This window comes from Neofelis nebulosa, chromosome 10 (genome assembly GCF_028018385.1).
Source record: "Neofelis nebulosa isolate mNeoNeb1 chromosome 10, mNeoNeb1.pri, whole genome shotgun sequence".
Taxonomy (NCBI): domain Eukaryota; kingdom Metazoa; phylum Chordata; class Mammalia; order Carnivora; family Felidae; genus Neofelis; species Neofelis nebulosa.
This window is the reverse complement of record NC_080791.1, coordinates 99,622,438-99,647,508: the sequence shown is the minus strand read 5'-3', so window position 1 is coordinate 99,647,508 and position 25,071 is coordinate 99,622,438. Positions and strand designations below refer to the sequence as shown.

At 43.7% G+C, this 25,071-nt stretch overlaps 1 protein-coding gene across 1 annotated transcript; it reads right to left on the bottom strand.

Moving 5' to 3' along the window:
• Positions 1-226: 226 nt before the first annotated feature.
• On the bottom strand, positions 227-10,394 carry PTPMT1 (protein tyrosine phosphatase mitochondrial 1). The gene is made up of 4 exons (XM_058688964.1): positions 9,785-10,394; positions 9,604-9,684; positions 2,131-2,322; positions 227-566 (listed from the first exon to the last, which is right to left on the bottom strand). The coding sequence occupies exons 1-4, from the start codon at positions 10,172-10,174 to the stop codon at positions 408-410; spliced, it is 822 nt and encodes a 273-aa protein (XP_058544947.1). The 5' UTR covers positions 10,175-10,394; the 3' UTR covers positions 227-407.
• Between the last annotated feature and the right edge of the window lie 14,677 nt (positions 10,395-25,071).

Sequence of the window (25,071 nt, the reverse complement as noted above, 5' to 3'; positions counted from 1 at the left end):
AAAGGGAACAGAGCCCTGGGGAGCCAGTGAATTGGGGTCTGACAGTGGCAAAGAGCCTGAGCTGAGTATTTCTCCTCTCCTTCCTAGTGTTTAAATGTCTTTAAGTTGGGCTAAGTATCATTAGGCACAGTGTTAGATACACAATCGAGTTCTTTGACCCTATTCAAGAAAACAAAAACCCTCATTCCATATCCCCTTAGCCAGTGAATTGAAGCCACACTAAATCTCTCTCTTAGCACACAACAGTGTTACTTCAGGAAAGTGAAACAAGACAAAGGGAGTGAAATTATCCATTAGTTAGCACATTCCTGCTTTGTCAAGTCTGGGCTTAAGCCCCCTTGGTCCTGTTACACTATTTGATTCTGTAGCAAGCAGGGTCGTCTTGAGTTCTTTCTAATCTGTGTATTTCACGTCTGTGATGTGTGGTAAGTCTCCTTCTTTGCTGCCCCTGCAGTAATCTCCTTGTGGAACTCTTTAAGAACTTCCAACTGGCCAGATCTGATGTGGATGTGTGACCGGATCTTGGTGATGGCTCTTACAGCCTCCTCTGGACTCCAGTTGTACACCTGAAGTACAGGATTGGGAAATCAGAGAAAGAAAGGAGGAGGTGTTAAGGTGTTCTTGACCTAATAACAGATGCTAAAGGCCCTTAGAATTTCATTATTTTAAAAACTCCATTTTGAGGGGAGTTAAAAAACATGCCCCACTGGGGCGCCTGGGTGGCGCAGTCGGTTAAGCGGCCGACTTCAGCCAGGTCACGATCTCGCGGTCCGTGAGTTCGAGCCCCGCGTCGGGCTCTGTGCTGACAGCTCGGAGCCTGGAGCCTGTTTCCGATTCTGTGTCTCCCTCTCTCTCTGCCCCTCCCCCGTTCATGCTCTGTCTCTCTCTGTCCCAAAAATAAATTAAAAAAAACGTTGAAAAAAAAAAAAATTTTTAAAAAAACATGCCCCATATATTATAAATGGCGGGGGTGGGGGGCACTTTTATTCCCTCAGCCAACTAGTCCCACAATACTTGCAATGGGCTGGGAGGTCAAGTCAGTCTTTCTACCTAATTCTTGCTCTGCCAAACCCTGAAAAAAGAAGGTTGAACATGCAAAGCTGAGATCCTATTTCAAGCCGGCATAGGCCTATCAGATGTCCTCTGGGAGCTGGGCTGTTGGTTATAAGTTTCCTGGAGAGAGTACATGGTAGATGTTTTTATGTAACTTGTCACCGTGGCTGGGAAAACAGCACTTTTTAGATTTACCAGGAGGGTTATCTTTGTGTTCTAAGGATACATATTGGTTTAGAACTCAACAGAACAAAGAATCTACAGATTTCAAGCCCTCTGAGTCAATTCTCATTCAGCCCAAAATATCCTCCTGAGAACCCATTTCCAGTAAATGGAGTCCTAATGATCAAAGTTTTAATACTGTTAAATCATGTACTTACCAGTCCACAGTAACTCAGAGCGATGCCTATTACATGTACATTTCCTTTTTCCTTAAACTATCCACATAACTTAATAAATGCTCTACAGGGGCCAGATAGGTAACAAAAATGAGTCAAGTTGGGGGGTGTATAACAGGTAGTAATGGACTAAAGAGTATTTGCTTGTAAATACTCTTGAAAGTATCACACCTACCAGTCATAAGGTGATAGGCAAAATTCCATTGGAGCCTCTGTTTCTAGACACAAATGTCTAGAACTTTATTCTGAAATACTTTAAGAAATCTTGAGTACTATAGGGCTATAAGTGATCAGCACTACTACCTAAAGTACTGGATTTCCTGAGTGCTATTTATAAAAAGTGCTTTAGCCTTTTACTGGTGTTAACATCCTTTGCGCTTCATTTTTTGAGTGCCTGCTGTAGGTCAGTGCTTGACATACTTTCTCGTTCAAACCTCAGAACAAATTTAGTTTGAGGAAACTGAGCATCAGAGGGGGGAAGACACTTTTGCCTAAGGTCACACATCTGGTAGGTAGCAACGCCAGAGGTCAGCCTATCCGCAAAATCCAGGTGCTTTCCATCTCCCAACAGCCTGTAACTGGGGACATGGCTCCTTCTAGGAAGGCCTGCCAATAGACCATGCTACTGAAGTTCTAGAAATCTGCTGTAAATGGACCAGTCCAGAAAGACCTTTCCTACCTGAATCAGATACGCTGCGACCATAGTAGCACTTCTGGAACGCCCAGCCTTACAATGCACGTAGACACACTGGCCCAGCGACTGATACTTGAGAGCAAACTGGACTCCTTTCTGGAGGTCAGCCAAGGTTGGGACTCCAGTCATGTCTACTGTGCTGAGTCGCAGCTGCTCAACTCCTACATTCTTCCACTCCTGGAACCAGGTCCGCCAGCATAAAAAAGAGAATGAAAGAAATCTGACATGAGTGCTATGAATATGGGCTCCTAAGAAGTAGCAAAACAACAAGGAAGCTTCAGAGTTTACTACAGTGTGAATACACTGTTCACTTTTTTTTAAACAAGAAACTTCTTACAGAAATGCCTTTAAAATGGCTGACCTGCATGGTTGGTCTTTGATCAAACAACAGCTGTGCTGCTGATTTAGAATTATGTCTAATATTAAAAAAAAATTTTTTTTAAGTTTATTTGAGACAGAGTGTGAGCAGGGGAGGGGCAGAGAGAAAGGGAGAGAGGGAGAATCCCAAGCAGGCTCCATTCAGTCAGTGGTCAGTGAACAGAGCCCAACACAGGGCTGGAACTCACAAAACCATGAGATCATGACCTGAGCCGAAATCAAGAGTTGGATGCTGGGGCGCCTGGGTGGCTCAGTTGGTTAAGTGTCCAACTTCGGCTCAGGTCACGACCTCACAGTTTGTGGGTTCGAGCCCCATATTGGGCCCTGTGCTGACAGCTCGGAGCCTGGAGCCTGCTTCGGATTCTGTGTCTCCCTCTCTCTGCCCCTTCCCTGCTCACACACACACTCTCTCTCAAAAATAAACATTAAAGAAAAAAAAAAAAAAAAAAGAGTTGGATGCTTAACCGAGTAAGCCACCCAGACCTCTAAAATGTTCTTAAAGTACACGTTGGGTATTTTATCTTCAGCTGCAAAATATTAGCTGTATTAAAATTCATCTACAAAAGTTGTGTAACTTTATGGATAATCTTGGCACCCGTGTAGTGACGCAGCTGCAGGATTGGGGTACTATATTTTGCAAGAGCTTTCTATTTCTTTATCTATAAGTGTCCTTTTTACTTTACCTTTTTTTTTTTTTTTTTTTTTTGAGATTGCATGGTAGAAAATAGAGTTACCATTTTAAAATTAAAACAATGCACCTACCTTTATTAGTGCAGTATTATCACTTCAGAAGAAGAAAAGAATAAGCAATAGGGGAAATAAGCCCTCTGGCATTATCAGACTATTTATTTATTTGAATTTTTACCTTGAGACTCCAGATAGGGGGGCATCTGGCTGGCTCAGTACAGCATGTGACTCTTGATCTCTAGGTTAAGCATGTGACTCAGTAGAGCATATGACTCTTGATCTCTAGCCCCATCTTGGGCATAGAGATTACTTAAAAATAAAATCTTAAAAAAAAAAAGAGTCCTGATAGGCTCCAGCTTATGGTTATTAATCTGTCTAGCTGGAACCAAAGACTTTATGACTGAGTGAAGGTCAATATTTTATACTGCGTATGAAATTAACACAAAACAGCAATTTTGCAGCATGTGACTTTGTATCAATTATACCAGATATACCTAGGGAGCTTGCTAAATATTCACATTCCTGGACCCCACCCTAAAGTTCCCAAGTCATAATTTCTCAGGGGTTGTACATAGGAATCTGCTATTTTAACAAGACTTCCAGATAATATTTAGGCTTATTAAAATGTGAGAACCACTGCCTTGGACATTTTTTTTCTCTAGGCTAGTTGGATAATATAGCTGCATCATACAAGTGTCAATGCCTCACAGCCAGAGACCAAGTACTCTTTGTGACTCTTGTTCCACAGGAATGATCACACTAAGGAACATTTACCATTTTGGCTAATAATTCCTGAGGCCTTGTAGCAAAGTACTTTAGGAAATCCAAGGAGCTGTTGTCCATTTCTTAAAAACGTATGTCATCAGGGTGCTTAGGTAGCTCAGTCAGTTAAGTGTCAGGGGCTCTTGATTTCCGCTCAGGTCATGATCTCACAGTTTGTGAGTTGAGCCCTGCGATGGGCTCTGCACTCACAGTGTGGATCCCGCTTGGGATTCTCTCTTTCCCTCTCTCTCTCTGCCCCTCCCGCGCTCTCTCAATAAACTTTTTAAAAAAGTATGCCATCACTAATCAATGTATCTTAAATGTGAGTCCATTTTTAAGGTTACAAAAAAAACCTACCAGTTGAAATAACAGCATCTTCATTAGGCTGTATCAGTACAATAAACAAGAAGGACAAAAAAAGTGCTAATAGATGGCAAACACTATAAAGACAGGGCAACATCTTTATATAAAGACAGCACAATGTCTAATAACCTTAGTTCCACAAACAAGCTTTCAAACTCAATGAAAATTATGTTTTAGGTCTGCACTCTTTTACGACAATTCTCTGGAGTTCCATACATCGTTAACATATGAGTAAAAATTCCATCAATGCCAAATGAATCATACACTTTTTCAATGGGTTGTTTTATAAATTTCTCTTGGGGGCTGGAGGTGGCTTTTCTTCTTAGAGTTTATAGGGCCTTCATCTTAAATGCCTAAGACAATGCCTGACCTTAGTGCTGAGTGAGTGTTGAATGAATGAAATCAGCAAGCCATAGAGAAGTTGCCTTTCGGTTTGGTTACTGACTTGAGTTACTGAAATTAAAAATACCTTTGTGTACAAAGGAGTAGTCAGACTTTGTCAATTCTACACACATATATATACACACACACACACACACACAGATATATATATATATATATATATATATATATATATATATATATATACACTTATTTATTTCAAGAGTGAGAGAATCCCAAACCAACTCTCACCATCAGTGCAGAGCCCTATGCAGGCCTTGTGAGAAATAAGCCTACTGGCCCATTCAAAGAAGGGACGCGGAGACTCAGAGCACAGTGAGGCCAGGGTTTAATCAACATTCTTACAAGAGCAGGTGCCTGATGGACAGGCACACTCGGGGCAGTTGCAGCAGGCAATTTATCTCCTAGCATGAAGTCATTCCCCTGATTCCTCATTGGCTAAGTACTACAGAGATTACAGCCTTACCTGGAAGTCGCCTATGCCCACGTAAGGCCAAAAAGTAATCTGATTGGAACAAATGTACATTCCTTGAGGTGATGCAGAGACCTCAGTTCTTTGGCACGTGCTCATTGCAAAGCCTGCGAAAAATAAGCCGGCAGAAGGAGAGGGGAAGAAGAACCAGGAAGTGAAAGGTCTCCCAAAGGAGATTTGGGACTCCATTGTGCTGGGGTGAGGGGTTCGTATATATTTCCAATAGGGTCTAAACCTATTGTTAACTAGACAACTCAGCTTATATTTGGTATTTCTGAAAATAAATCCTCTCACTTAATTTCTCACAATCCCTCCTCTTCTTTTCTATGTAGATTCTGTTTTCATTTTTAGGTTATTTGGGGCACAAGGCACAGACATTTGTTTCTTAAGAGGAATCTTCCTCCCCTGCCCCCAGAGGGTTTGCTGCGGCTGCACTCCCAGCATTGTTCCAAAATATGTGTGTGTGTGTGTGTGTGTGTGTGTGTGTGTGTGTGTGTGTGTTTCCACCCAGGGACCTCAGGTCCTAACCTTTCCCTCTCTGCCTACTGAATCCCATCTTTTCATATCATATTCCCAACTTTGAACATGTGACTCCTAATTCCCATTAGGAATTGGGATGATGACTGATCTTAACTGCTTCCTGCTGAAAGGGTATGGCAGTCAGGGCAGGTTCAGAGGTCAATCCAGAGGTCCAAAATAATGAGAGGGTATTTGGAACGTCTTAGGTTAGCAAAATTTTCTTATTTTTCTGGCATATGTGCAACGACTTCTACAAATGACATACAAAAAGAATATTAGATCAACAAGCATTAATATTCCAAACGCAATGCCTCCTAGGAAGGAAGTCACACCATGGGATGTAAAGATGTACTGTAGCCATCCAAAAAGTCCCTGAACCGTCTGGTCAATTTTTTTTTTTTCCAACTATAAGTTTTCCGCCCTCTTCCATATTTATTTGGATCTTGTGATATTGTTGCTTAGAATAATTAAGCTTTTGAACTGGTTTTTGGTTCTCAGTCCTCAAAATCTTCCTTTGCCCATCAAGTTTCCATAGGAACAACTCCATAAGGCGTAATTTTACCTCAAGGAAAGACTGATCTTTGATATCCAGATTACTATAAGTTTTGGCAACTGTTTATCCGTCCTGGAGGGAGTAGCACTATAGTCCCTAATTCAGTCATAATGTCTTTTTCTAGCAAGGGAGTGGGGCTCTCTGGCATTATAAAAACAAAGAATGTGGAAAAAAAAAAAAAAGTCTCCTTGTATACACCCCAGAGGCTGAGAGAAAAAGTTAGTCTTAAGTTTTCTGGAGACACCTCTAATCGTTACTCTGCATTTGGATGGTTGGCCGGGAATGGAAAGGACAGAAAAGGTGGCTCCAGTGTCAAGAAGGAAATCAACTGGCTTTCCTTCTATTTCCAGAGTTACCTGAGGCTCTGGGTTTCCAATAAAGTTGGTTCAGGGGAGCCAACCATGAAGAACCTCGGGCGAGATCAGTTCTTTTCAGGGGCACTGGTTATTTGAGCCTTTTAGGTCCCCGAGGGCATTCAGATTTTCCAGTGACTGACTCCACACCAGGGGCATGGCTTATGGGGGTTTCAACTTCCATTGCCCCTCTGAGGACATTCTTGTTTCCAGTGCCCTAAATAGCCACATAAATGGCACTGGTGCCAGGACCTTGGGAAGCCGAATGAGTGACAAATTTGTCCTTTAGAATCATCTGAGCTTGGGGGGGGGGGGGGTAACAGGGGAGATAGCTGTATATTTAACTTTAACCTTTTCAGGAAGGCCACCAGGCTTTCATCCTGTGTCTGTAAAATAGTGGCTAATTTAGCATGATTTAAGATTTTAACCTTCGACCTCCTTTGATTTCTTGGAAGTGGCAACGATACTATTCTGCAATGGGATTATCATAGTCCCAATTAGGATCTTGGGGAGGAACTGCCTGAACCCCAGTAGGGAACTGGGAGCTCCCTATAGGACTTCCAGTCCCATGATAATTAAGGAGTCAATCATCCCCATATCTCTCAGCTGCTTCCAAAACAGAACGCTTCTCTATCTCATTAAGAGTCTGATTCAACAAGAGCATTATTTCTTTCCAGGCCAACTCAAAAAAAACATTCCTAATATTCTGAAAAGCCTCTATATTTTATCCAGATCATCAGAAAATTTACCTATTCTTTTACCTGTGTTAAACCTTGCAATGAAAAAGGTACTTGTGATCTTATCATGGTGGTGTCTCCGTGTTTCTCCTTCTGGCACTCTAGCTTCTCGTAGGGGAGGCCCGCCTGTTACAGGGAGGGCCTGGGTAAGGTGGGCAGCAGGGAACAGAAGTGCATGTGTTTTTCTTTTGTTGTTGTTGTTTTTAATGTTTGTCTTTGAGAGAGAGAGACAGAGCATGAGCGGGGGAGGGACAGAGAGAGAGGGAGATACAGAATCCAAAGCAGGCTCCAGGGCTCGAACTCAAATGGTGGTGAGATCATGACCTGAGCAGAAGTCAGACACTTAACCGACTGAGCCACCCAGGCGCCCCTAGAAGTGCATGTTTTTAAGTACAAGTCAGCACACACTGGGCTAAGTGTAGCAAAATGGCTCCCATGTATCCCAGTAAAAGCCCTTTGTATGTTATAATCCTCCATACCTCATATGCCTTGCAGAAATAACATAAATGTGGAGCATTTGGAAGCCCGCAGCGAGGGTATTGCCACCATTTCCCCAGCTTTTATTATGTTTATTTTTATTTTTTTTTTTAAATTTTTTTTTTTTTCAACGTTTTTAATTTATTTTTGGGACAGAGAGAGACAGAGCATGAACGGGGGAGGGGCAGAGAGAGAGGGAGACGCAGAATCGGAAACAGGCTCCAGGCTCTGAGCCATCAGCCCAGAGCCTGACGCGGGGCTCGAACTCACGGACCGCGAGATCGTGACCTGGCTGAAGTCGGACGCTTAACCGACTGCGCCACCCAGGCGCCCCTGTTTATTTTTATTTTTGAGAGAGAGACAGAGCATGAGTGGGGAGAGGCAGAGAGAGAAAGGGAGACACAGAATCTGAAGCAGGCTTCAGGCTGTCAGCACAGAGCCCGATTTAGGGCTCACACTCACTAGCTGTGAGATCATGACCTGAGCCCAATTTGAAGTCGGATGTTTAAATGACTGAGCCACCCAGGTGCCCCTCCCCAACTTTTGGATCAGAGGAGAGGCAATTTAAATTTTCCACCAGTGTACTTTTAAAATCCATTCATTTTAACTTTAGTCTGTCCTGACCACGTAATATTCCTTTCCAAAGATTTCCCTTCACAAACCTTCTACAACTTTCCTTTGCATTTAGATTTTGTCCAAAGCCATTCCTCTCCAAACTACTAATCTGATTCAGGACAAAATTTTTTTTTTTTCTTTTCACCTCCAATAAAAATGGATTTCTTTTTTTTTTTTTTTTTTAACATTTATTTATTATTGAGAGACAGACACAAATCACGAGCAGGGGAGGGGCAGAGAGAGGGGGAGACACAGAATCCGAAGCAGGCTCCAGGCTCTGAGCTATCAGCACAGAGCCCGCCCCGGGGCTCGAACTCACAAACCAGGAGACCATGCCCTGAGCCAAAGCCGGACGCTTAACAGACTGAGCCACCCAGGCGCCACTCCTTTTTTTTTCTTTTTTTTTTTTTTTAACATATCTACTTTTACATACAAAGTTGCTTTCTTTATTTCCATCAGCATTAACTGCATTTAGCAGAATTTTAACTTTTAGAAACTTTAGTCTCCAGTGAAAATTAACCATTTTAAGTGTCTTTTTGCCAACAAATTGCAGCTGAGATAACAGAAGCTTACTTGACTTTTAGTAAACCTAGGTAATAAAAACACTAAGGCAGCCATGAGTTCGAGGAAGGTCATGTTCCGCATGTTTCAGGGGTCTATCAGTGGACAGCAAGCTGTAAGGAGATTTATTTAAGAGGGCGGGGGTATTTCCAATAGGTTGTAAGCCTACTGTTAACTAGACGGCAAAGATTTTATTTGATTATTTCTGAAAATAATCATCTCACTTCTCAATGCTCCAACTCACTAACAGGGGATCAAGACCTGAGCCCAAGGCGGGGGTGGGGGGGGGTGGGGTTGGCACTTACCCGACTGAACACCCAGGCGCCCCTCAATTCGACTTTTAAATGCCTTTCATATCAGTTTCTTTTTCATAATTAGTTTCTACCTCCAGCCGCAGTCATTAAAGCTTAGAGGACCAGACCCCCCTCCTGAAGCGGCGAAAAAGCCTGGGGCACGTGTCTCACGGGTACGAACACCCGCAGCTCCCTCTCCCCCAACCTCCTCCCGCTCTCCTAGACCCAGGGTGGCGGTGTAGGCTGGCGGACGCCGCTGCCCGAGCCCCCGCTCCTGGCCCCTCACCTTTGAGGAGTTACACAGGAACCGCGTCTCGTACTCCTCGTTCATGGTGATCACCCCGCGCACGTTCTCGTCCTGTACCAGCTGCCGAGGCAAAGACAGGGCTCAGAGAGGGCCGCCGAGGCGCGGGCGGCGCTCGCCGGCTCCCAGGCCCGGCTCGGCCGGGCCTCCCTTCCCGGCTCACCCGGCGCGTCATGCTCCGCAGCGGCAGCGCGCCCAGCAGCACCGTGGGGTCGATGCGGTGGTACCAGTCGCGGCGCGCTCGGCCAGGCACCTTACCGCGGAACAGGGTGTACAGCAGCGTCGGGTAGAAGAGCACCCGGGCCAGGCCGGCCTCCAGAAATGTGCCGGCCGCCATCCCGCCCCACCCGGCCTGGCAAAGCGGCGGCCTGCCCGCGCCCAGGCTCGCGGTCGGCGGCCGCGAGGAGAGCCCCGAGGGCGACGAGGGCGGAAGGTCGTCCGCCGCCTCCCGCGAAGGCGACGCGGTCTGCGCGGCCGCCTCGGACTCGGAGACTTCGGGCCTGGCCTCCGGATGTTCCGCGGGAGAGCCCGGGGCCCCCGGGCCCGGCTCCATGGCTCCGGAGGAGGGGCCGCCGGCCTGGGGGAGGGACCAGGATTTCCTGGCGGGCTAGTGGGACCCCGGCCGTGGGAGGGCGCGTCCTGGACTCGCGGCCTGCGACTCTACCGCTGGTGAAGCAGGGACCCATGCCCGTAGCCGGTGCCCGCCCGCCCCCCGCCGCCTTCGCGAGGGAGGGAGTTGGGACCCTAGGCGAGGGGAGCTCTGCCCCCCTGCGTGTGCGACCGCCCCGGGAGGAGGAAGGGCGGGTCCTGGCCACTTTTCCGAATCCCGGGCCAGAGGGAAGGCGCTGCGACCCCAGGTAAGGGTGAGACCAGACCCGGAAGAGACCCTGTGGTGGGGGCCTGTGGGTATGGTGGAAGGGGAGAGTGGAAAAAGGGGCTTTGGGCTGTTAGGCAGGGGAGCTACTTTGGAGGAGAGGGCTGGCAGGGCACCTGGGTTGATATGGCCCTCCCCCCCATTCCCCACCCTCCCGATCGGCCACAACTCGTTGCTCCCTCCTGCCCAAACCGCAGTGTGTGCGTGTATGTATATAAAGAAAAAAATATATAAATATAATATCTGCAACAAATTACGAAGATATATTAAGAAAATACTGTGATAAGCTTGTATGTAAAAACTGCAACCTACAGAGAGGTAAGAGGAATGGGTCTAATGCTGGCTATTTACATTTAAATGGAATGTGCATCTGGTGCTTTTTAAAAACGTTTCTTTTCAACTTGTAAAAGTAATACACACATATTCAGGATGCCTGGCTGGCTCAGCCGGTGAAGCGTGAGACTCTTGATCTCGGAGTCTGAATTGGAGCTCCACCTTAGGGATAGAGTTTACTTAAGAAATAAAAAATAAAAAATAATACATACTCATAACAACTGGAAAATACAAAGAAGTCGAATTTATTCTAATTACCTATAATTCCACCACCTCAAATACATGTTTTCTTCCAATTTCCTATGGGTACCACTAGAAAAACCTTTTTTGTAACAACTTTACTGAGATATAATTCATATACAATTCACCCATTTAAAGTGTAGAGTTCCCTGGTTTTTAATATATTCGGAGAGTTGTGCAATCCTCACCACAACCAATTTTAGAACATATTCCTTAATACCCAAAAAATCCCATATTCCCCTCCCCCCAGCCCTAGGTAACTACTAATTTACTCTTATAGATTTGCCTGTTCTGGACATCTCAAATAAATGGACTCCTACAATATGTGTCCTTTGTGTCTGACTTCTCTCAGTGTACTGTTTTCACGATTCATCTGTGCTGTAGCAGGTTCAGTGCTGTATTTATTGCTGGGTAATATTCCATTGTATGGATATACCACATTTTGTTTCCTCATTTACCAGTTGAAAGATATTTGACTGTTTCCACTTTTTGGCCATTTTGAATAATGCTGCTGTGAACTTTCATATACAAGTTTTTGTGTGGACATAAAAAGACATTTTCATTTCTCTTGGATATCTACCTAAGAGTGGAATTGTTGGTCATATGATAACACTATGGGGTGTGTGTATACCATTTAAAAAAAAAAAATCATTGGGCTCCTGCATAGCTCAGTTGGTTAAGAGTCCAACTTCTCCTCAGGTCATGATCTCATGGTTGTGGATTCCAGTCCCGTGTCGGGCTCTGTGCTGACAGCTCTGAGCCTGGAGCCTGCTTCAGATTCTGTCTCCTTCTCTCTCTGCCCCTTCCCCATTCGCACTCTGTCTCTCTCTCAAAAAAATGAATAAACCTTAAAAATAATTAGGAACACCTTTAAAAAAAATCATTGTAATCATGTTGATAAAATTTTGTATCACAGTTTTTTTCATGAAATGTGCCATAAGCGTTTGCTGTGTTATTACACTGTCTTTACCATTTAAAATGAACCTAATTACTATACCATGTGATCATTCTATTACTGGACATTCAGGATATTTCCAAATGTTTTTTATAATTCCAGCATGAAATTTTTTTCTATATTTCTATATTTTCCATATTTAGAATTACTATATTAGCAGGGTGCCTGGGTGGCCACTCAACACTGGTTTAGTGTCTGACTCTTGATTTCAGCTTAGATTGTAATCTTGCATTTCATGGGTTTGAGCCCTGCATCAGGTTCTGCACACAGTGTGGAGCCTGCTTGAGATTGTCTCCCTATCTCTCTCCCCCTCCCCTGCTTGCTCTCTTGCTCTCGCTCTCTCTCTCTCAAATTAACTTAAAAAAATTATTAGGATAGGCTCCTAAAGTGGAATTACTATTTCAAAGGATCATTTACAATTTTTGCTTTATATGAAGTACATAGCCTAAAAAGCTCCATCCTTACCCCCAAGCTCACTCTTCAGAAATATAGATTCTTAGATACATATATTTTCCAACATTTTGTGATGAACCGTCTCATGATAAATTAAAAACTGAAAAAGGAATAAATTGAGCAGGAAAAACCCATATAACCACCATCTAAATTCAACAATTAACACTTTGTTTTATCACATTATCACCCAACAATCTGTTCTATTTTTTTTTTAAGATTTTAAATTGTTTTTTTTTAAGTTTTTATTTATTTTGAGAGAGAGTGACAGAGAGACAGAGAGAAAAAGAGAGAGAGAGAGAGAGGATCCCAAGCAAGCCCCTAGCCAGCAGCCCAGAGCAGTGCCAGCCTGCTCAGGATTCTCTCTCCCTCTCTCTCTGCCCCTCCTGCATTTGCACGCACTCTCTCACACGCGCGCTCTCTCTCTCTCAAAATAAATAAACTTAAATAAATAAATGTGGGAGGAATGATAGAAACTCAGCATTTTGAAATCCCTCGTCAGATAATTGATCCAGTCAATGGTCGTCAGTGGACAAAAAGCATTAGATGAAATGCTGATCGGAAACTTTACCTGGAGGGATCAGGCTCTTGCCACGGGAACCGATCACTGATTGATCCCTGCATTGCTGAAAGCAGGACAACCTGACATCAGATGCCTCCAGAAGTCCACAGCCTCAACCTCAACTCATTCGAACCTGAATTTAAGCAGGCCTGAAGAGCTAACTTTCTTTTTCTTTTTCTAATATATTTTAAAAGTTTATTCATTTATTTTGAGAGAGAGAGAGTGAGCATGTGCGTGGGAGGAACAGACAGAGAGGGAGAGAGAGAAAATCCCAAGCAGGCTCCGTGCTGTCAGCACAGAGCCCCATGTGGGGCTCCAACTGAAATCAAGAATCAGATGCTTTAGCTGACTGAGTCACCCAGGCACCCCTCTTTTTTTTTAATGACAGCTCTTTATTTTTATTTTAATTTCACTAACTACTTAAGAGATTGAATATCTTTTTTTTTTTTAATGTTTATTTATTTTTGAAGGAGAGAGAGACAGAGTGTGAGTGGGGGAGGGGCAGAGAGAGAGGGAGACACAGAATCAGAAGCAGGCTCCAGGCTCCGAGCTGTCAGCACAGAGCCCGATGTGGGGCACGAACCCACGAACTGCGAGATCATGACCTGAGCTGAAGTCGGACACTCAACCAACTGAGCCACCCAGGCGCCCCGAATATCTTTTATTTTTATACACAAGTCTATGTAAGAAGTTTTTCTAACTGATTCATTTTTTTGTGTACATTTACATACTATTTTATATTTTGTAGTTTAATCATACGTACACACACTTTGGTCATATTTTTCGTGCAGTGAAACCAAAATCTTTTTTAAAAAAAATTTTAATTCCAGTTTAGTTAACATATAGTGTTATAAGGAGCTAACTTTAATTTACAGCAAAGGTAAGTGATAGAAGGATGAGTTAATGTCATCACATGGAACAACAGACAAATCCAGAGTATAGATATTCTACAGGGACAGTCGATTCTGTTTCTGCAAGGCAAAAGCATGGGGGTTGGGGGGGGGGGGTGGAGAATGGGAGGTCCACTGCCTCAGATCAGGAATCCTAGAGATGTGTTAACCAAAAGTAAGTATGGACAGTCTGGATCCTAACTGAAATGAATCAGCTATTAAAAGACATGTTTTGGGGGGCTCCTAGCTGGCTCAGAACAGCATGTGACTCTTGCTGGTGAGTTTGAGCCCCACATTGGGTGTATAGATTACTTAATTTTTTTTAATCTTTTCCTTTTTTTTCTTTTTACAAAAAAAATGTTTATTTTTGAGAGAAAGAGAGCAAGCAGGGGAGGGGCAGAGAGAGAACAGAGGATCCAAAGCACGCTTTGCATCCCCCACCAATGTGGGGCTCGAACTCACAGAACACGAGATCATAACCTGAGCCAAAGTTGGACGCTCAACCCACTGAACCCAGGAGCCCCAGGTGTAGAGATTACTTAAATAAAAATAAAACTTAAAAAAAAAAAGTCTTGTTTTTGAAATAATTGGAGACCTTTGATTATGGATGGAGATAATACCAAAGAATTATTGCTAATTTTATTAATGTGGTCATGGCATTGTTGCTGTGTAAGAAAATGCCTATAAATTTATTTATTACATGCTTAGTAAGGTATGTAGACATACATGACATATGTGGGATTTGCATCAAAGTACTGTGCCAAGAAGAAAAGCAGATTAGACAAATATGGCAAAATATAAATCATTGTTTAATCCAAGTGATGTTCTATGGGGACTCATTATGCCCTTCTGCTTACTTTTTAAAAATATTTCATAATAAAAACTAAAGATGTATGTATGTAAAAACAATACATATATTGTTACATGGAAATGTATGCTTAATAAAATTGGTAATATAGCAACTAGTCTTTTATGACTTTTTCATTAAAGGTTCAATCACACGAGGGGCACCTAGGGGGCTCAGTTGGTTAAGCATCCAACTTTGGCTCGGGTCATGATTTCTCGGTGTGTGAGTTTAAGCCCTGTGTCCAGCTCTGTGCTGACAGCTCGGAACCTGGAGCCTGCTTCGGATTCTGTGTCTTCCTCTCTCTCTGCCCCTCCCCCGCTCACCCTCTGTCTGTCTCTTTCTCAAAAATAAATAAAACATTAAAGAAAGTTTTTGTTAAATAAACAAGGAGTTTAGTGTGTTTTTTGTATGTTTTTTGTTTTTGGGTTTCAGCTTTTATGCAAACATTTTATTGTCATTCCCTGTACCCTGGTTTTGCTTTATAGTTTCTGATCATAATAGTAACATATGTTCGTTATAAAAAATGCAAGCACTTCAAAATTATATATGAAAAGTGAGAGTTTCCTGTAATCTTACCTCTGGAGATAATTACTATTTCAGTTAGATGCATATTCCCCTCGTGATTCTTGTTTTTTCTTTTTAGAGGCTAACCGTCCAGCAAAATTCTTTATATCCAACTCTCGGAATATCTGAGCTGTCATGTGCTCAGTGTGCCTTGAGGTAAAAAGTAATACAGGACTCAGTTACCTCCAATGGAGTGTGAGAGGAAGTGATGTGTGCCAGCTTCAGGACCAACAGGGCCTGGTCCATAACTCCTCCACGAGTCTCCTCCACACTCTTTTTCTCCTCTTCTGGGCTGGAGTAGTAATGAGGAAGACTGGAATCATCTCAGCAGGAATGAGTTATACATAGCAGAGTCTCCATCAATCTGGGTCCCTAAATAATTACTTCGAGAAGAAGCTACTTCTCTCCATCCTCCCACTGCGAACATCTTCTCTAATCTGTTGAGGGAGAGAGAAATAAGCTTCTATTTTGTTTCGGCTATTTACTTGAGGTCTAATTGTTACAGTAGTTCGACTTATCCTAGCTAATATGCGTGCATTAGTCAGTTGTAATGTGAAGACCAAATCTCTTATTTGAGAGAGAGAGAGAGAGTGCAAGTGTGAGCAGGGGAGGGGGCAGAGCGGAGAGATAGAATCTTAAGCAGACTCCATGCTCAGCACAGAGCCCCATGAGGGGCTTGATTCCACAACCCTGGGATCATGACCTGAGCTGAAATTGAGAGTTGGATGCTCAACCGACTGAGCCACCCAGACTCCCTTCAAATCTTTTTAAAAATTATATCAAAATATACGTGCTATAAAATATGCAATTCTAACCATTTAAAAATTTGTTTTAATGTTTATTCATTTTTGAGAGAGACAGAGCACGAGCCGGGGAGGGGCAGAGAGAGAGGGAGACACAGAATCTGAAGCAGGCTCCAGGCTCTGAGCTGTCAGCACAGAGCCCGACAGGGGGCCTGAACCCATGAACCGTAAGCTAAAGTTGGATGCCTAACCAACCGAGCCACCCCGGCGCCCCAAAACCATTTTTAACTAGGCCGTTAATTGGCATCAAGTACATTGACATTGTTGTGCAACCATCACTGAAGTCCATCTCCAAAACTTTTTTCTTCCCAGACTGAAACTCTGTACCTATAAAGCAACTCCCCATGGGGCGCCTGGCTGGCTCAGTCCTTAGAGCATCTGACTCTTGATCTTGGGGTCTTGAGTTCAAGACCCACATTGGACACAGAGATTACTTAAAAAGTAATTTAATTAATTAAAAAAATAAAGAACTCCTCATACCACCCTCCCTCCAGCCTCTGGCAACCACCATTCTACTTTTTTTTCCTCCTCTCTATCTTTTTTCAAGTTTATTTATTTATTTTGAGAGAGCGAGAGAGTGTGCGTGCTCATAGGAGAAAGCAGGAGCAAGGGGGGTGGGCAGAGATCAACATAGAGTGTTCTATTGGTTTCAAGTGTACAATATAATGATTAAACAATTCTATACAATGCAATACTCAGTGCTGGTCGTAAGTAGTACTATTTTTTGTTAAGGTTTAACTTTTTGGTGGGGTGGGGCTCCTGGGTGGCTCAGTCGGTTGGGCCCTTGACTTTGGCTCAGGTCATGATCTTTAGGTTTGTGGGTTCGAGCCCTGGGTGAGGTCTGTGTTGACAGTTCAGAGCCCGGAGCCTGCTTTGGATTCTGTATCTCCCTCCCTTTCTGCCCCACCTCTGGCCATGCTCTGTCTCTCTCTCTCTCTCTCTCTCTCTCTCTCTCTCTCTCTCTCTCTCTGAAATAAATAAACATAAAAATAATTTTTTTAAGATTTTTTTTTATGTTTATTTTTGAGAGAGAGACCGAGCACAAGCCAGGGAGGGGCAGAGAGAGAGGGAGACACAGAATCCGAAACAGGCTCCAGGATCTGAGCTGTCAGCACAGAGCCCAACATGGCGCTTGAACTCGCAGACTGGGAGCTCACAACCCGAGCTGAAGTTGGATGCTTAACTGAATGAGCTACCTAGGCACCCAAGATTTATTTTTAAGTAATATCTATACCCCATTTGGGGCTCGAACTCATAACTCTGAAATGAAGAGTTGCGTGTTCCTCTGACTGAGCCAGCCAGACACCCCTTGATGCCCAACTCTTACCTAATTTGGGAACACAGATGATCTACTGAGTCATATAACAAACCTCAGAAAGGGCAAGTGAGCACATAGCAACAGACACCAGGGGATTCAAATGCCATCAGGAGTTTCCGTCTCTCACTACTTCTTCCCAGGCCCACATCTCCCCATATTTATCTCCTACTGGAAACCTCCCTTCCCTTAGTTGTTAACAACATGGAATAATTGAATATACATGTGTATTTCTTTAAAACATAATTCAGGGGCACCTGGGTAGCTCAGTTGGTTAAGCATCTGACTTTGGCTCTCACAGTTCCTAAGTTCTAGCCCAGAATCGGGCTCTCTGCTTCAGATCCTCTGTTGCCTCCTCCTTCTGCCCCTTCCCCCCATCAAAAATAAATAAACATAAAAAAAACCAAGATAAACGGGAATTTTGTAACTTGCTTCTTAGCACTTAATTGTGTCTTTTTTTTTTAAAGATTTATTTATATTTGAGAGAGAGAGAAAGAAAGAGCCCCTGATGCAGGGCTCAAACTCATGAACCTCAAGGCCATGACCTGAGTGGAGATCAAGAGTCAGATGCTTAACGGTCTGAGCCACCCAGGTGTCCCTTAATTGTGTGTTTTTAAAAATTTTTTTTTAATGTTTATTTATTTTTGAGAGAGACAGAAACAGAATGCGAGTGGGTTAGGGGCAGAGAGAGAGGGAGACACAGAATCCGGAGCAGGCCACAGGCTCTGAGCTGTTAGCACAGAGCCCAACGTGGGGCTCGAACTCACGAGCTGTGAGATCATGACCTGAGCCGAAGTCAGACGCTCAACTGACTGAGCCACCCAGGCACCCCTTAATTGTGTATTTTTAACATCTTTCCATGTCAGTCTCTCCCTCTCTCTCTCTCTCCCTCTTTCTCTCTTTCTCTATACATATATGTATATGTATATGTATATGTATATATTTTTTAAGATTTTATTTTTAAGTAATCCCTACACCCAACCTAGGACTCAAATTCACAACCCAGAGATCTCTAGAGTCACATGCTCCACTGGACTGACCCAGCGAGGTGCCCCTATATATTTTTTTTTCTGATAGCTTTTGATATACCAATATTTAATTGAACCATCATTTCTTTTTTCATTTCTCACTGTTATAATCTGAATAGTTACAGAATATTTACTTTAATTTTTTTAATTTATGTTTTTATTTTATTTTTGAGAGAGAGAGCGAGAGAGTCAGCAGGGGAGGGGCAGAGAGAGGGGAGACACAGAATCCAAAGCAGCCTCCACGCTCTGAGCTGTCAGCACAGAGCCCGATGCGGGGCTCGAACCCGCAAACTACGAGATCATGACCTGAGCCAAAGTCAGATGTTCAACTGACTGAGCCACCCAGGCACCCCCAGAATATTTAAAAACAGCATTTTAGTGGTGCCTGGGTGGCACAGTCAGTTGAGTGTCTGACTTCGGCTCAGGTCATGATCTCTCATCTTGTGAGTTAGAGCCCCACATTGGGCTCTGCGCTGACAGGCTGGAGCCTGCTCTAGATTCTATGTCTCCCACGCTCTCTGCCCCTTCCCCGCTCAGACTCTATCTCTCTTTCTCAAAAATAAATAAACATTAAAAAAATTAAATAAGTAAATAAATAAATTAGCATTTTATGGGTGCCTGGCTGGCTCAGTTGGAAGAACATGTGTGTTTGAGCCTCATGTTGGGTGTAGAGATTCCTTAAATGAATAAATAAAAACTTAAAAAAAAACTTTTAAAAACTAGCATTATATATATTATATACATATAAATATAAGATAGATTGATAGATAGAAATGATTTAAATTAAAAGCTCTAACACGCATTGTTTCAGGTAGATGTTACTGCTGTCTATATCTTCATTCCATTTATTTAGTCATTTCAAGTAACTTCGAGTTCATAAATTTACAATGAGGTATAGAGCCCACCCAGGATGAGACAGAACGTGTCCCAAGTTAGAAGAGGACTGTATGGCTCCTCAGTGATGTCTCCCGTAACTTTTATTCTTTTCTTTTATTATTTTTTTTAATTTGAGAGAGAGAGAGAGAGAGCTCAAGGGGGGAAGAAGGGTAGAGGGACAGAGAGAGAATCTTACTCAAGCAGGCTCCATGCTTAGCATGGAGCTTGACGAGAAGCTTGATCCCATGACCCTGGGATCATGACGTGAGTCAAAATCAAGAGGGGGCCAGTCAACCAACAGAGCCACTCAGGCTCCCCAGTGGTGTCTTCCTGTAGAGCACCAGTGCTCCACTGTACAATTAAGGTTTTCTTCCCAATACTTGAATGTGACCTTCTGGATCCCCTGGCTGTTGCTGACTTTGTTGCCATTTTGTTGTCTAGGATGTTGACCCAAGCTTCTTGGCCCCTCTCCTGTAGGCCATGCATGTGAGATTCAGGATAGCTGACCAATCAGAATTCGGGATACTTGCTTAAACGAAGAACGTTCAGGGGCACCTGGGTGGCTCAATTGGTTAAGCATCCAACTTCAACTCAGGTCATGATCTCACAGTTCGTGGGTTCGAGCCCCATGTCAGGCTCTGTGCTGACAGTTCAGAGCCTAGAGCCCGCTTCAGATTCTGTGTCTCCCCCTCTCTCTGCCCCTTGCCCATGCATGGTTTGATGGTTTGTCTCTCTCTCTCTCTCTCTCTCTCTCAAAAGTAAATAAACATTTAAAAAAAAAAAAAAAAGAGGAACCTTCATTCCAGCATAAGCTGTCCTGAATCCTACTGCAGAAACTGTTTTCTTTCTGGGGATGGTGAATCCTAGATCATGGCCAACAAGCAGATGTTCTAAGTGGCTTCCTCTGAGACTTTATCCCTAAGAGGGAGCCATCTGGTCACTTGCTTTTTCTCACCTTTCTAATAGCTGCTCCATCTCCTCAAGGGCTGTTGTAAAATCATCTACTTGACTGTTACAGAAAGCCCACTCGTCTAGGAACCAGGCCCTCTCTTATTCTTTCACCTTCAACTCTATTTTTAAGGCCTGGAACTCCCCCATCTGTTTTTTGGCTGTTTCCTTACAAAGCTTCAGCTCATCTTGCAAAGTGTCTACCAGCAACATGGAGCTCATGTGATCCCTGTGATGCCGGGGTCTCACTGCCTAAAACCGGGTTGAGGCCCTTGCCCAACTGTTGCCCTGAAACATCTCCAGTGGCTCCACTATTGGGTCAGGCCCTTCAGTTCTTTCTGAGTTTCAGTGGACTTCCAGTGCGAGTGCTTGTTGATGGCCCCTAAGGGCTGGTTTTTGTTTTTCTTTTCAATATATATTTTGTTTAACATTTTAATGTTTATTTATTTATTTAAAAAAAAAATTTTTTTTTTCAACGTTTTTAATTTATTTTTGGGACAGAGAGAGACAGAGCATGAACGGGGGAGGGGCAGAGAGAGAGGGAGACACAGAATCGGAAACAGGCTCCAGGCTCCGAGCCATCAGCCCAGAGCCCGACGCGGGGCTCGAACTCACGGACCGCGAGATCGTGACCTGGCTGAAGTCGGACGCTTAACCGACTGCGCCACCCAGGCGCCCCTATTTATTTATTTTTGAGAGAGAGAGCAGGGGAGGGGCAGAGAGAGAGGGAGACAGAGGATCCGAAGTGGGTTCTGTACTGACAGCAGAGAGCCCGATGTGGGACTGGAACTCATGAACCGCGAGACCATGACCCCAGGCAAAGTTGGACGCTTAACCAACTGAGCCACCCAGGCGCTGCGAGACATCGATCTTATCCTCTCATTCCGATTACTCAGTGGTTGGTAGCTCTTTTGGATGTTCCTTCTGACGGCGGTGTCTGCAGCTTCCACCTGAGACACAGAATCCGAAACAGGCTCCAGGCTGTGAGCTGTCAGCACAGAGCCTGACACGGGGCTTGAACTCATGAACCATGAGATCATGACCTGAGCCGAAGTTGGACACTTAACCAACTGAGTCACCCAGGGGCCCCTATTGTATTTCTATATTACAGGATATGTGCGGGGCCCCTGGGTGGCTCAGTTGGTTAAGCATCTGACTTTGACTCAGGTCATGATCTCTCTGTCCATGAGTTTGAGCTCCACTTCGGGCTCTGTGCTGACAGCTCAGAGCCTGGAGCCTGTTTCAGATTCTGTGTCTCCCTCTCTCTGTGACCCTTCCCCATTCATGCTCTGTCTCTCTCTGATTCAAAAATAAATAAACGTTAAAAAATATTAAAAAAAAATAAAGGACATGTACATCTTTTTTTTTTAAGATTTTCAAAAAGAATTTTTAAGTTTATTTATTTTGAGAGAGAAAGAGTGAGAGAGGAGGGGAGGGCACAAAGAGAGGGAGAGAGAGAATCCCAGGCAGGCTCCCCACTGTTGGTCCAGAGCCTCATGTGGGGCTCAAACTCAGGAACCATGAGATCATGACCTGAGCTGAAATGGAGTCGACCACTTAACTGACTGAACCACCCAGGTGCCCCGATGTGTGCATCTTTTTAAGAGGGTCATAGGATATGTTTTCTAGTTTTGTTGAGTATAACTGACATATGCTACACTACACATACTTAAAGTATACACTTGAGGGGTGACTGGCTGGTTCAGTTGGTGGAACACGTGACTCTTGATCTTGGTGTTGTGAGTTCGAGCGCCATGCTGGGTATAGACATTACTTAAAAAATCAAATCTTTTTTTTTTTTTTAAACGTTTATTTATTTTTGAGACAGGAAGAGACAGAGCATGAACAGGGGAGGGTCAGAGAGAGGGAGACACAGAATATGAAGCAGGCTCCAGGCTCTGAGCTGTCAGCACAGAGCCCGACGTGGGGCTAGAACTCACTGACCGCAAGATCATGACCTGAGCCGAAGTCGGCCGCCTAACCGACTGAGCCACCCAGGCGCCCCCAAATCTTTTTTTTTTTTTTAATGAAGTATACACTTTAATACATTTTGATATATATATGTACTTGTGAAACCATTCCCACAGTGAAGATAATAGAACGTATCCATGCCCCCCCCCAAGTGTTCTCATGCCCCTTTGTAACCCCTTCTCCCCACACCTCTTAACTCCCTCACCCTGTTCCTTGGCAACCACCGATCTGCTATAGATTAATTATCATTTTCAAGAATTTTATAGAAATGGGGTGCCTGGGTGGCTCAGTCAGTTAGGAGGTAGGCTCTTGATTTTGGCTCAGGTCATGTTCTCACAGTTTGTAAGATAGAGCCCCCCACCCCATGGGACTCTGCGCTGACAGAGGAGAGGCTGCTTGGGATTCTCTCTCTTCCTCTCTGCCCCCTCCCAATCGCAGTCTTTGCCTCTCTCAAAATAAATAAATAAACATTAAACAAAAGAATTTTATATAGATGTGAATGTTTTTCATTTTAATGATTATCATTAAATTATCCTCCGATATGGCTGTGTGTGTGTATACACCAAGACTGCCTATTTCTCACAACTGCATCAATCCTTTATTTCTATTTATTGATTGATTTATTTAAAATTTATTTTGAGAGAGAGAGAGAGCATGCGCACATGAGCAGGGGAGGAACTGGGGGAAAAACGGAGAGACAGAATCCCAAGCAGGCTGCCAGCGCAGAGCCCGACTTGGGGCTTGAACTCACAAACCCGTGAGATCAAGACCTGAGCTGAAACCAAGAGTTGGATGCTTAACTGACTGAGCTACACCTAGGCAACCTCCATCAATCTTTTAAATTTAATTATTTAATTTATTTCCCATTCTGAGAGGAAAAAAACCCATGTTGTTTTAATTAATTAATTATTAATTAATTAATTAATTAATTAATATTTAGAGAGAGAGTGGAGCCCAATGCATGACTCTATCTCATAACCATAAGATCATGACCTGAGCCAAAATCAAGAGTCAGATGCTTGACCGACTAAGCCATCCAGGTGCCCCCAAAATAAATAATCATTAATTTTTTTTTTTAATTTTTGAAATACAGTGGGGAGGGGCAAAGAGAGAAGGGGGCAGAGGTTCCCAAGCCGGCTCTGTGCTGACACTAGGGAGCCTGATGCGGGGTTTGAACTAACAAACCGGGCGATATTATGACCTGAGCCCAAATCGGACGCTTAACAGACTGAGCCACCCAGGCGCCCCAATTTTTTAAAGTTTATTTATTTATTTTGAGAGAGAGAGCTCAAGCAGGGGAGGGGCAGAGAGAAAGAGAGAGAGAGGATCCCAAGCATGCTGTTAGCACAGAGCCCAATACCTGGCTAGAAATCACAAACCGTGAGATTATACCAGAGCTGAAATTCAGAGTCAGCAGCTGAACCAACTGAGTCACCCAGGTGCCTTCCTCCCTCCCTCCCTCCCTCCCTCCCTCCCTCCCTCCCTCCCTCCCTTCCTTCCTTCCTTCCTTCCTTCCTTCCTTCCTTCCTTCCTTCCTTTATGACAGACAGTGTGTGCGTGTGAGTGCAGGGGAGGAGCAAAGAGAGAGGGAGAGAGAGAGAATATTTTTTCTTTTTTTTTTGCTGTCCACTGTATTTTACTTAATTTTCTTTCTTTCTTTCTTTCTTTCTTTCTTTCTTTCTTTCTTTCTTTCTTTCTTTCTTTCTTTCTTTCTTTCTTTCTTTCTTTCTTTCTCTCTTTTTAAAATTTTGTTAACATACAGTGCAGTATTGGTTTCAGGAGTAGAATTCAGTGATTCATCACTTACATACAACACCCAGTGCTCATCACAAGTGCCCTCCTTAGTACCCATTGCCCATTTAGCCCATCTTCCCCCCCACCTCCCTCTGTCAACCCAGAGTGTGTAGGAGAAACAGAATCTTAAGCAGGTTCCGAGCCCATCTTGGAGTCCCTGGGGCTTGCTCTCATGACCATGAGATTGTGACCTGAATTGAAATTGAGTCAGATGCTCCACCAATTGAGCCACCCAGATGCCTGTATTTTTCATTCATTCATTCATTCATTCATTCATTCATTCATTTTTAAACAAATGTTAATCAATTTGGAAGTCAAAACATGAAATAGGGGCTCCTGATTGACTCAGTCAGTGGAGCCTGCGAGTCTTGAACTCAGGGTTGTGAGTTTGGGCCCCTTAATGGATATAGAGATTGCTTAAAAATAAAATCTTTAAAATAGAAGTATCCTACAACCCAGCAGTTGCACTACTAGGTATTTATTCAAAGGATACAAAAATGCTGACGCAAAGGGGCACACACACCCCAATATCTATAGCAGTGCTATCAACAGTAGTCAAATTATGGAAAGAGCCCAAATGTCCATCGACAGATGAATGGATAAAGAAGACGGTGGTCTACGTATACAATGGAGTATTACTCGATGATCAAAAAGAATGAAGCCTTGCCATTTGCAACAACATGGATTGAACTAGAGGGTATTATGCTAAGCGAAACAAGTCAGTCATAGACAAATTTATGATTTCACTCACATGTGGAATTTAAGAAACACAAGAGATGAACATAGGGGAAGGGAAGGAAAAATAAGAGAAAAAACAGAGAGGGAGGCAAACTATAAGAGACTCTGAAATACAGAGAACAGACTGAGAGTTGCTGGAGGGGTGTTGGGTGAGGGGATGAGTCAATGGGTGATGGGCATTAAGGAGAGTGTTTGTTGCGGGGCGCCTGGGTGGCACAGTCGGTTAAGTGGCCGACTTCAGCCAGGTCACGATCTCGCGTCT